General features: G+C 36.3%; 1 protein-coding gene across 3 annotated transcripts in view; it reads right to left on the bottom strand.

Annotated features, from left to right (window-relative positions):
• The window catches only part of MDM1 (Mdm1 nuclear protein), a 33501-nt gene that overhangs the window by 12865 nt on the left and 7817 nt on the right, over positions 1-12819 (bottom strand). For 2 of the 3 annotated variants that reach the window (XM_047742263.1, XM_047742261.1), the window contains exons 5-10: positions 9868-10035; positions 8059-8162; positions 7878-7977; positions 2764-2793; positions 2253-2428; positions 881-1192 (exon numbers count right to left, since the gene is read on the bottom strand). In XM_047742263.1, coding sequence (XP_047598219.1) covers positions 881-1192; positions 2253-2428; positions 2764-2793; positions 7878-7977; positions 8059-8162; positions 9868-10035 — 890 coding nt within the window. The remainder of the gene's footprint in view (positions 1-880; positions 1193-2252; positions 2429-2763; positions 2794-7877; positions 7978-8058; positions 8163-9867; positions 10036-12819) is intronic. The other variant, XM_047742262.1, reaches the window with a different exon arrangement.

Consider the following 12819-nt stretch of genomic DNA (forward strand, 5'->3'; position numbering starts at 1 on the left):
ACCAATGGCAATTAACTATTTGCAGAAATCACTTTTTTTTTTTTTTAGGATTTTATTTTTATTTATTTGACAGAGAGAGACACAGTGAGAGAGGGAACAAAAGCAGGGGGAGTGGGAGAAGCAGGCTTCCAGCGGAGTAGGGAGCCCGATGTGGAGCTCGATCCCAGAACCCCGGGATCATGACCTGAGCCAAAGGCAGAGGCTTTAACCCACTGAGCCACCCAGGTGCCCCGGAACTAGAAGGTATTATGCTAAGCAAAATAAGTCAGTCAGAGAAAGACAATTATATGATCTCACTGATACGAGGAATTTGAGAAATAAGACATTGAATCATAGGGGAAGTAGGAAAAATGAAACAAGATGAAACCAGAGAAGGAGACAAACCATAAGAGACTCTTAATCTCAGGAAACAAACTGAGGGTTGCTAGAGTAAAGGGGGTGGGAGGGATGGGGTGGCTGGGTGATGGACATTGGGGAGGGTATGTGCTATGGTGAGTGCTGTGAATTGTGTAAGACTGATGAATCACAGACCTGTACGTCTGAAACAAATAATACATGTTAATTTAAAAAAATAGAAAAGAAAGCCATTTTCCCAGACACATTTTCAAATCTGGCAAATCATAATTAGCAGGACATAAATTAAAATAATCCTACTTCTTCCCCAGTAGCTCAATGTTCAACTGTTCAACCATCAATTACTGGTGACTCAAATACCTGAGTCAATCAAATTATAAATCATATAAAAATGTCTGCTTTGTGACATTAACATCTGTTCTCTGTTAGTCATAAAACTAAGAATGTAAGCCATGTACTTAGTGACAAAACAAAAAATATTAACCATATGCATGCTTCCATATACCAATTAATTTTAAACTCTCACCCTTCTTTTATCTTGTCTGCCTTAGATTTTTCATGTACTTCCAACTTCTCCAGCTCTCCCATATGAACTTGCTTGTCCTTGTCTGTTTTCTCCTCCTCGTCTTCCTCCTCCTCCTCTCTCGGCTGTTTCTGCGTACCTTTATCGGGGTTCTCTGCATCCCATGCCAGGCGCCTTCTAACAGGTACGGTGGGAGCATCTGACATGCCCAATTTCTCTGTGGTATTTTTCTGGGGCTGCTCTTCCAAGACAGGCCTTTTTTCTTCTAGTGTTGCAGGAGGACATTTCTGCAAAGTCTTAGGGCTTGTAGGATCTCTGCATAACAAAAATAGTTTCAAACTTCAGTTTGAGGTTTCTAGTTTATACTAAATTTAACAAGTCTGTCATTGCCTTCCAGTGTTCACATTTCCCACAGATATTATCTTGTCCTGATACTAAAGAAAGAAATCTAATTAAGAGTTTATTTGACAGTATAATAAACTAAAGCTACAATTTGGATTTTCTATCACAGTACTCCAAAATGAAATGTATGTATCTCCTCTTACTCCTACCTTCACACATGCATGCCCGTACCACTGCTGACAACACTCATGAGTGTCCCCCTAGACTGACATTTACACATGTAAATGAGGACTCCACATGGTCTAACTTACTCAATTAAGGTTTATGCACAAACAAGTGTACTTGTGGATCAAACAAACGGATTCAAATTTTATACTTTATACTTTAGATTGATTAATCTTTTCCAGACATTCCTAAATAATGGATTTTGTGATGAATTTTTAAAATCAGATGTCATAATTAGAACTTCTGGTTCAATTTGGCTTATATGACTTTATTAATATGCTATAACAACTAAAGACTTTTATTTGCTACAAATCAACTATTTCTCTTATAAATAGTTGAATAATGTTCATTTTAAAATCCAAAAGAGCAGAGAATTGTCCCACAGAATCAAGGCCTACATGTCATATTAGCCACTGAAATCTGTTAATGAATGTTAGCTTATATTCTCTTTAAGAATAGCTTATATTTTCTAAGTTGTCATTGTTGTTGCTACCTTTTCTTCTTCTTACTTTTTAACATTCTTTCCATCTATTGCATAATCATTCCTAGTCTACACTTAAAAGATATTATAAAAATTACATATATATATTATGAAGTCCAGTCTTCCAGATTTACACTATATATTATTTACACACTGATTTATTTTCACAAAGACTACACTAAAAATAATGAAATGATATAAGTGGCTGGCATATCTCCATTCGACCGGAAGACAAATTTTGAGTGGTAATGTCAATTTCCTGTATGATTCCATGATCTACCTAAGCTACAACATACTTTTGTGCCATCCACACAGAACAGAGCTCACCCAGCAAGATCTAGAGCTCTGATGTTGCTACTAATGGTTCCTTCTGAGCTCGTGGTGGAGGAGACATCCCAACAGCAGTTGTTGTCAGACAGAATCTGATTCAGATGGTCCCGAGAAAAATGTGTTCCTTGAACTCGTTTCCTATAAAACTCAGCCTTCTCTCGGAGTTCTTTAACCTATGTGGAGAGTTGAGACATCGTGTATTACCGTAAGAGCTCCCTTGCAAATATCACCACATAGCTTACCAATGATGATGCACAAATGCAGCCAGAGAACAAGGAGAAAGGAAGGCAAAAAGAGACACAGACATCATCAGACTATGTGCATTCTTAAGCAGAAATTAAAACAGTCAAGCTAAAGCGCAATGCAGTTATTTTATTTCAGGCCAGCAGGCAGGAAGAAGAATTTGTAGCAGCTAAGAAAAATATTGACACCTACTTTGTATTTTGACTGAAATTACACAAGTACTCTATGCATTATTACAGTTTTTAAAAACTCAAAAGCAACCAACCTCCGCATACCACATGGCATTTAGAGAAGCCTAGGAGAGGAATACAGAAACACACTTAATGACAGTTAATGTCGTAGTTATTAATGGGAATCAATGAAATGCCTTATTATTCTCCCTTCTAAATATATAACAAAGTTATCAATCAATATTTTAAAATTATTTTTAGTAATATTTAATTCACTGAGCAAGATATCTTAATATTACCTTGAACACCAGCCACATTCTTGCATGGCTGGAAGGCTATCAACAACAGGTAACCTAATTATTATTCCTACTTCCCCACCTCTGGAAGAGTACTGAGAGTAAGACATGCCAGAAACTCCAATTCTGGCTTTATTTCCTGGCTTCCACACAGCTGTTACTACCATAGAAGCCCCCAGTGAGAATCATGAGGTTTCCTTCTCCAAATTCCTCAATGTTCCCTTGGCATCTGCAAAACCTCAACTTTTGAAAAATGTATTAAATAATAATTGTAATATATTCAGCAAAGTGACAATACAAAATAATGTTCTGTTGAATTATAAGATAATCTGAATTCCCTAAAATGCAAATAACATCTTTTCATTTGGAAAGGAGCCTTTTATAAGCTTTGAAACCCTTTCACTTTATACAGCATGCTGCCACCTGCTGGCTTCCCTAAGTTCAAGTCCCACCAGATAAAAAAATTAAATTGCTTACATGTGTTTAAAATCAGCTTTATTTATTTATTTAATTTATTAATTTATTATTATTCTTCAAAAACTCAATTTTCCTATCATAAAGATGGAATAATAACATTAAAAGGATACTGTCTGCTAAAATTTTCTTTCACTAACAGGCCAAAATCAAATAATGAAACTTGGCATTGCAAAAGCAACTAGAGAAACACATTCCTCATTTTCTTAAGGAGACACTCCTGAGTGCAAAGGGATGAAAGTATAACATCCGTGGGGAAGTAGCCAAAGCAAAGGGCAGCACCTGTCATGGTGGCATTAGAAACCATATAATCCTAGCAGGGTCCTACTGTTCTAATGAGCCAAACCTGAAACATTACAGAAGGGTAATCCAACATATTTTCTTCACTGCCAAGAAAAATCCAGCCATATTCATCTGACATTTGTGTTAATTCCTACACTTTAAATTCCTGGAAGTGGTTTTTGCATTTAACAGGTGGAATTGACACATAGGGTTTGAATCTACTGAACTACTAACCAGGGTGTTTTGCCGTTTTTAAGTAGGCTCCACAAGCAATGTGGGGCTTGAACCCAGGACTTCAAGATCAAGAGCTGCATGCTCTACCAGCAGAGCTAGCCAGGTGCCCCCTCACCAGGGTGTCGTGAATACACAGAGGCCTTGTTATAAAGGGCCTTGATATAATCCAAATTTTATTTCTATCAAGTCCCCTCATGTTTCAAATGTTTCACAGCTGCTCCATCACTTACATGGTCAAATCTTCAAGCTTCAACACAGCTTCCTCCTCCTTTCTCAAAGCCCTTCATGCATGTCCCCATTAGTACTTATTTCATTCTACTGGATTACTTATTCTTGTCATTCTCCACCATTAACCTCTAAACTCCACAATGTGAGGGAAAATGCAGTACATCCTGAGTGTCTTGAGTGTGGACTAAGTGTTAGGCCTGAGCTGGGTGTGTGGGAGCCAGAGATAAATAAGAAAGTCCCCGCAGCACTCAATGTGCGCAGATTCTGATAGAGAAAGCAGACTGCCTCCTCTATGGTAAATCATCATCATAATACTGCATGGCCTATGCCATAACAAACAAAGGAGATATAAACTGAAGGAGTGGTTCAAAAGGGGGTCCATCAGCCCTGCACTGTATGTAAGGTAGGGTGGGGGTGGGGAAGGAGCAGCAGAAAAGGTTGTGTTCCATCCAGATGCGAGGACCTACCATCTGATGAATGAAAGGATGGGTAAATATTCCCTCAATAAATAAATAAATAAATAAATAAATAAATAAATAAATAAATAAATAAAATATTCCCTCAAATAAACCAGTGATCTGGTTTATTTGTCGACAATATTTTTTTTAAAAAGGAGATACGTTAGAAATTCTGTAAAACTTTATTCAGTTCGATTTGTTACTAACATTCAAAACTCAATGTTTTAAATTTATCAGCAATCTTTATTAGTAATCTTAGTGCTAATGTTATAGTGGTTTACAAATACCTAATTTTAGATTTCTGTGATCCTAAACTAGGATGAAAAAATGGAAAGCTGATATTTCCTTAAGCAAGTTGTTCTACTAGAAAAAGAAAAAAACCTAATGGTATGAATGCAGTATCAAGAACAATCCCGACAACCAACAAGCAGAGCCACAAAAAGGATATGAACTCAATTACACTCAATTAAAACAATACACACATCCTTTCCAAGTCAAGTAATGCCATCAGATTATAGGATATAAATGCTAGCAGATTCTAGAATGTTTTCATTTCTGAATTTCTTTTCCCAAAATAAGAATTTGACTAAGTTGTTTAAAATTTATATACAGAAAATTCAAATTTTAAAAAAATGAAAGATTGGGGCACCTGGGTGGCTCAGTTGATTGGGCATCTGCCTTTAGCTCAGGTCATGATCCCAGGGTGCTGGGATCAAGCCCCACATTGGGCTCCTTGTCCAGCAGGTAGCCTGCTTCTCCCTCTCCTCCCTGCTTGTGCTCTCTCACTATCTCTGTCTTTCTCTCAAATAAATGAATAAAATCTTAAAAAAAAAAACTGAAAGATCAATAAAAATTTTTTCCCCAAAAGTCATCCCCCTCAAAATGAGTCATCTTATGTCTAGCCATCCTTACAATGTCTGTCAAATTACAGCATGTCTCTCAAATGTGGAACTTTATCTTCAAATAAAGTCCTATTTGTGGGAGACACTTTAGGAAAACGTATCTCAACTAATGTAGTTTGGATGATTAGAAGATCACCTAACAATCAAGAAAAAAGAAATTTAACACCAGTTCAGTTATTCTAAGGATGAGACCAAACAATCACAACTGCCAGTTATTATTAAAAACAACTCTTTAAAAAGTAATAGTGCCGGTGGCTGTATAATGGACATAACACATATACAGTCCCTGGACAAATAAAACCAACCACTCTAATGTTATAGCAATAGGTACTTGGGTCTTAGGGTAAAATACCCAGGCACTACACTATAGATTCAAAAAGTTTCATATTTCAAACAACACAAAAGGAAATGAATATGACATATGGACCAGAAAACTATAATAGGACTCAAAAAGCTAATATTCTAATGATAATAAAGTCACTGATGTCTAAGTACATTTGACGAGTATAAATGCTATTCATTCATGAAACATTAGGAGAGAAAATGAGGGAGTACCTTATATTTAGATATCTCATAAGCAGCCCCATAAGTAAATGTCTTCAAGTTAAAGATAAAATCTAAGATTCAAGTAAAATATGGCCCATATTAAATATCTATGACCTGGTCAACTGAAACAGCTATCACCATCAGTGATAAAATTTAGCTAAAACATCTTATTCTTTTCTAGTTCCAATTCACTTTTTGAATTATTTTGCCCACAGAGGTTAAGGCAAACAATCGCATTAATTTAAACATTAACAACTACCATTGGGAATGAATTTTTTTGAGAAGCCTAAAAAAGTCATGTTACCAAGATGTTTTAATAGGAAACCTTGGAAAGACAGGTCTTTAATATCAACAGAAATATTGTCTTACATCCAGGCAGGATTAGGACTATCACCTTATAACGACTCCAGACAAAACAATCCTCCGGTCCATTAAATTTTTAGATTTGAGTCCTAAGTCTGAGACGGAGAGATAATCTTTCCAAAACAAGAAGCCTCTCATGAGCTCAACCTAGTGAAGGCCCTAAATGTAACAGGCCAGTGGCTAACACCTAGTAATTGGCCACACTAGCCCTCTATGGCCACGCCCTGCACCCTGCCTCTGCCTCCAGCTTTTCCTCATTCCCCTTGAGACTGCTCAGAGCTCCTTGCCAAGGTCTGGCATGGCCATAAACTGCTCAGGAGTTTTGCTGATGCAATTCCTTTTTTTCCTCAGGCTTGCTCCCGAGGCTCTTATTTTTAACTTTATTTCACCACAGTGAATGCATGAATTTTGCCTCCAACAATAATTGGAACAGCTTCAAGACTTGGCCTTTTACTCTGCCAGTATTGCTGCTGATCCATGCTCAAGCAGGGCCGTAGAGAGCACCCGGCGCAGCCACAGTGGGAATCGAGTAACCTCCTGAAACAACACGTGGAATACAGGACTCTCACCAGGACATTGGTCTGGCAGCTGCTGAGGCCAAGAGCCAGCCCCTCAAGGTGCCAATATCTTCCTCTGGAGGCTCATGACATTTAACTGTTAGCCATGGCTGAAAGTACAGAGCTAAATGAAAGATTCATTCCCGATCCAAATTACCTCTCTCTTCACAATGATGGGGCAGGGGGTGTTTACTAAAGTCTAAATCGTTTTGCTTTTGCTTATTCACACAGAAAACACAGGAAACCATCAAAATGTGGTTTAAAGGATGGTAACTGCACGACAAGCAGAAACTGCACTGTTTCTGACTGTAAGAAGCTTCCCACTTCTAGGATTACCCTTTTCCTCAAACCTTTCTTTAGGATCCTCAGAATTTCTCCCATATGTCAGGGTATCCCAACACTGGAACTCAAACCTCTATCAGCACAGGCCACACCTCCCTTATGCTTACAGACTGTCATAGTACACACAGCCAGTGGAGGCCACTATCAGACAAACTAATCTTGAAAATGAATCTTCAGTTGAGAGACCGGAAATCTGGCTGTTATTAAGAAAGCTACAATGCTACAATTCTATAAACTGAATTGTATTAATACAATGAAATACTGGATTATAAAACACCCTTTTAACTTAAAAGACTGTAATAACAAAAATCTCTAGTTGAGAAAGGAGCGATTTGATATAAAAAAAAAAGGGTAAACACACTGACAAATTATATCCTAACATATAATTTTAAGTTCCTGAGAAGTGCTACTATTATATCACACATCTTTAAACTGTAGTCTCTATTACTAAATGAAACTCAGTGTGAAATCAAACGAGGATCCGAGCTCAAAGAAAATGTGGCCTTACTGAGCTCACGTATACTCACCTGATCTGGTATGTTTTCCTTCACACGGGTCCAAGCCCCGGCTTTATACAAATACTGGGCTGGGCTCAGAAATTTTGCCCTATATTCAGAATTCACCTTCCTAACAGAAACGAAAATGAGAGTAAATATTTCACCATGTTGATCATCTAAATACATGATATTTTTCTTCTAAAATACGCACCCAAGTCTTTGATGTCTCCAAGGAGTAAGCTTCTTTTTATGCTGGTTTGACTCTTTTGATTCCATCTCTGCTTCTAATTTTAAAGGATCATCTGTTTTATTACACTAAAATGGAAATAATTTAAACACTTTATGTTTAAAATAGATTATACATTAAAGTGAAAACATAAATGTCATAAAATATGATCAGACAATCGTATTATAATTCTGTTTGTGGAAGTAAAGATAACCTAAAAGTCGTAAGCAATCAACAAGCAAGTTTTGAAACTAGTATACCTGGTTGGTTTTTTGAAGTATAACTCAGGATTTGGTTCACTTTATAACAAAGACTTTTATATCCTTAGCTAGGAAAAAAAACCTTTTAATTAACAAATAAACATCTAAAAAAAAAAACCTCAATGTTACTACCTATTAAACAGTGCTTTTACATTTGACTTTGATATTCTAAATTTATATTTAATTGTGTTACAGTAATTAAGTAAGTTCCACACCCAGTGTGGAGCCCAATGCGGGCTTGAACTTGTGACCCTGAGCTCAAGACCTGAGATGTGATCAAGAGTCAGATGCTTAACAGATTGAGCCAGCTATGCGCCCCTAGTGTTACAGTAATTACATATAAGGTCCCACTGAGTAAGTTACCAACCACATTGCTTTACTGAATAACTTAACCATTTTTTTCTGCCTGATATCACAAATCCAAAAATGTGTATATATGTGTGTCTACAGAAATATACATGCCAATTTACTTTTAGTCATAGTATTTTCTATTTTTAGAACCCATAAGTATTTATTAACTATAACATGACAGAAGATTTGAAAATAGGACTTATACCCCATCTACCTATAATTTACAATAATTTTAACCTGACACTGTAACTTAAATGAGATGTAGTTTCAGAGGCAGGCATTTGTACATGCTGAGGTAAATCACATAATTAGACTAGCTGTAATTTGCCACGCTGAAGCTTTGGTTTAAAAATGCATGTATACGTACTTTAACTAAATAAAGAAATAACATAAAACATAACATAACATAACATAAAAAAGGGGGCACCTGGGTAGCTCAGTCCATTAAGCATCAAACTCGATCTCAGCTCAGGTCTTGATCTCAGGGTCCTAAGTTCACGCCCTGAATTGGGCTCCACACCCAAAAACAAACGGACAAATAAACAAAAATAAAAAAAAAAAATACATGTATGTATGTGTGTTTGTGTTTGATCTCCATTATTTAAAGTATATATTTCTATCTTTACTGTTACCCCTATAGCTCACATTACTGTAAGACCAATCATTTGCTATTAGGTATCACAGACTTAACTACCGTATTGCCAAGCACTTGCCACAGTATTATATTTATTTAGTTATATCTCTGTCTCCCCCTTAGCCCAAAAGCTGTGTCGGGCTTAGTGTGGTTATCGCTGTATTTTCAGTACCTACCTAGTGCCTGGCTCCCATTAAGTGCTTAATGAAGATGTGACACTTAACGAACTAACAATTGAATTACTAAACTAGCTAAAACCAAAAATCTCAGGTAGTGTTTGGTAAAAGAAAACATGTGGAGTCTAAAATTCCAAGTTTTTTATTTTGTTTAAAGTTAAGAGAGGGCGCCTGGGTGGCTCAGTCGTTAAGCGTCTGCCTTCAGCTCAGGTCATGATCCCAGGGTCCTGGGATCAAGCCCTACATCGGGCTCCCTGCTCAGCAGGAAGCCTGCTTTCCTGCTTGCACTCCCCCTGCTTGTGTTCCTCCTCTCGCTTTCTTGATCTTCTGCCAAATAAAAAATAAATATTTAAAGTTAAGAATTGATGAATACCTTCTCTTCAGGAGATATTGCTTCAAAATTTTCATTCTCTTTCAAATCATTTCTTAATTTTGGTTCTTTCACTGGAGATAAGCCCTTGAAATTTCTTCTGTACTCAGTTTCATGGATGATTGAGTTACCTTTGAATTGTGGAACAAATTTGCTTTTATTGTGGAAAACCTTAAAACAAAAATTACTTTAGTTTAGTTTTTTTGCTGATTAAGTATAGAAAACTTAGTTTTTCAAATGCTTTAAGAATTTCACATATAAAGTTGAATTATACAATACCAAAAAAATTATATAACTGTTTATAATTCCATTTCATATAGCTAATTAACATCCAAGGGACAACAAAAGCAAAAATAGACAAAATGGACAGCATCAAACTAAAAAACTTCTTTACAGTAAAAAACAAACAAACAAACCAACAACAACAACAAAGAGGCAACCTATGGAATGGGAGAAAATAACTGCAAATACTACATCTAATAGGTTAATATTCAAAATATACACGGAACTCAAGCAATTTGATAGCAAGAAAACCACCTGATATTAAAAATAGGCAAGGGAGGGGCACCTGAGTGGCTCAGTCAGTTAAGCATCTGAGTCTTGGTTTCAGCTCAGGTTATGATCTCAGAGTCCTGAGACTGAGCACAAGAGTCTGCTCAAGGATCCTCTCTCTCTCTCTCCCTCCGTCCTCCTCCTCCCCCATTTGCTCTCTTCTCTGAAATGAAAAAAATCTTTGAAAACTTTTTTAATAAAAATAAAAATGGACAAAGGACATAAAAACAGACATATACCTCAATGAACAGAATAGAAAGCCCAAAAATAACCTTATGAATGAATAAATACTCAATTAATTTACAACAAAGGAGCCAAAAATATTCAATAGGGAAAGTATAATCACTCAATAAATGATGTTAGGAAAACTGGACAGTCACATGCAAAAGAAGAAAACTGGACCCTGTCAACCCAAAATGGGTCAAAGATGTGAACATAAGGACTGAAACTATAAAACTCCTAGAAGAAAACATAGGCAGTAAACTCCCTGACATTGGTGTTGACAGTGATTTTTTGGTTATGACACCAAAAGCAAAGGCAATAAAAGCAAAAATAAACAAGTGGGGCTGCATCAAACTAAAAAGCTTTTGTACAGCAAAAGCAAGTCCCAACAAAGTGAAAAGGCAATAATGGAATGGGAGAAGTTATTTGCAAATCATACATCTGGTAAGGGGTTAATATCCAGAATAATAAAGAACTCTTACAACTCAGTAGAAAAGCAAAAAGCTGATTAAGAAATGGGCAGAGGAATTGAACAAACATTTCTCCAAAGAAGACATATAGATGGCCAACAGGTATATGAAAAGTTACTCAACATCAGGGTGCCTGGGTGGCTCAGTCAGTAAGCATCTGCCTTCGGCTCAGGTCATGATCCCAGCGTCCTGGGATCGAGTCCCACATAGGGCTCCCTGCTTGGCGGGAAGTCTGCTTCTCCCTCTCCCAATCCCCTTGCTTGTATTCCCTGTTTCACTGTCTCTCTCTGTCAAATAAATAAATAAAATCTTAAAAAAAAAAAAAGGTACTCAACATCAATAATCATCAGGGAAATGTAAATCAAAACCACAATGAAGTATCACCTCATACCTGTTCGAATAGCTATTATCAAAAATACAAAAGATAACAAGCGTTGGCAAGGATGTGGATAAAAGGGAACCCTCTTACACTGTTGGTAGGAATGTAAATTAGTACAGTCATTATGAAAAACAATATGGAAGTTCCTCAAAAAATTAAAAATAGAACTACCCAACAATTCTACTTCTGGGTACATTTCTGAAGGAAATGAAATCAGTATCTCAAAGAGATATCTGCATTCCCACATTCATTGCATCATTATTCACAATAGTCAAGATGGGGAATCAACCTAAGTGTCCACCAATAGATGAATGGATAAAGAAAATGATACATACACACAATTAGAGGAATACCATTCAGCCTTAAAAAAGAAGGAAATACTGTCATTTGCAACAAAATGGATGAACCAGAGAACATATGCTAAGTAAAATAAGCCAGGCACAGAAAGACAAATGGAGCAGATCTCACTTATATTGGAATCTAAGTAAATGGAACTCAGACACAGAGAGTACAGTAGTGGTTACCATGGTCTAGGGGTGGGAGAAATGGGAAGATGCATGCCAAAGAGCACAAAGCTCCAGTATGCAGATTAAGTAAGCTCTGGAGATCTAAGGTACAACACAGGGACTAAAGTTAATACTACTATATTATATACTTGAAATTTGCTAAGAGAGTAGAGCTTAAGACACACACACACACACACACACACACACACACAAAGGTAATTATGTGATAAATGTGTTAATTAGCATGATTGAAGTATTTTACAATGTATATGCATATCAAAACATTACATGTATACTGTAAATGTATATGTATCACAGGTTGTCAATTATACCTCAATAAAGCTGGGGAAAAAATCCAAAGATCAACTTTTTACACTCATTACTGAATAACAGTTCCTATAATAAAAATAACAATGAATTCTGGTACACTGAAAAGAAATTTTAAAAATTTAAAAAAAAAATGTTTAAGCAAAAAAAAAAAAAAAAAAACCCAGAACCATATTTTTTCTCCCCAGAGTTTCCCACCTCTCCCTCCCATCAGTATGGTAATAAGTAAAATAGGCATATTTTAATGATATGAACATAGACATTCACTATATAAGGCAATTCTGTTGTTAGCTCTATAGGTTTTTTCCCTTCTTGATAGGACTTTTTTTTTGTCCTCCAAAAAGAGAAGATTCTTAACATTTTTAAATGTCTGATGTTTTCATTTGTTCTGTTTCTCTCCTTTGCTTATCTTTAGCTTAATGTAAGGGGAAAAAACAGGTAATTATTGTTTGTATTTTTATCTTTTCTAAGATTTTACTTATTTACTTGTCAGAGAGAG

Source organism: Lutra lutra, chromosome 8 (assembly GCF_902655055.1).
Source record: "Lutra lutra chromosome 8, mLutLut1.2, whole genome shotgun sequence".
In the NCBI taxonomy this organism is placed as follows: domain Eukaryota; kingdom Metazoa; phylum Chordata; class Mammalia; order Carnivora; family Mustelidae; genus Lutra; species Lutra lutra.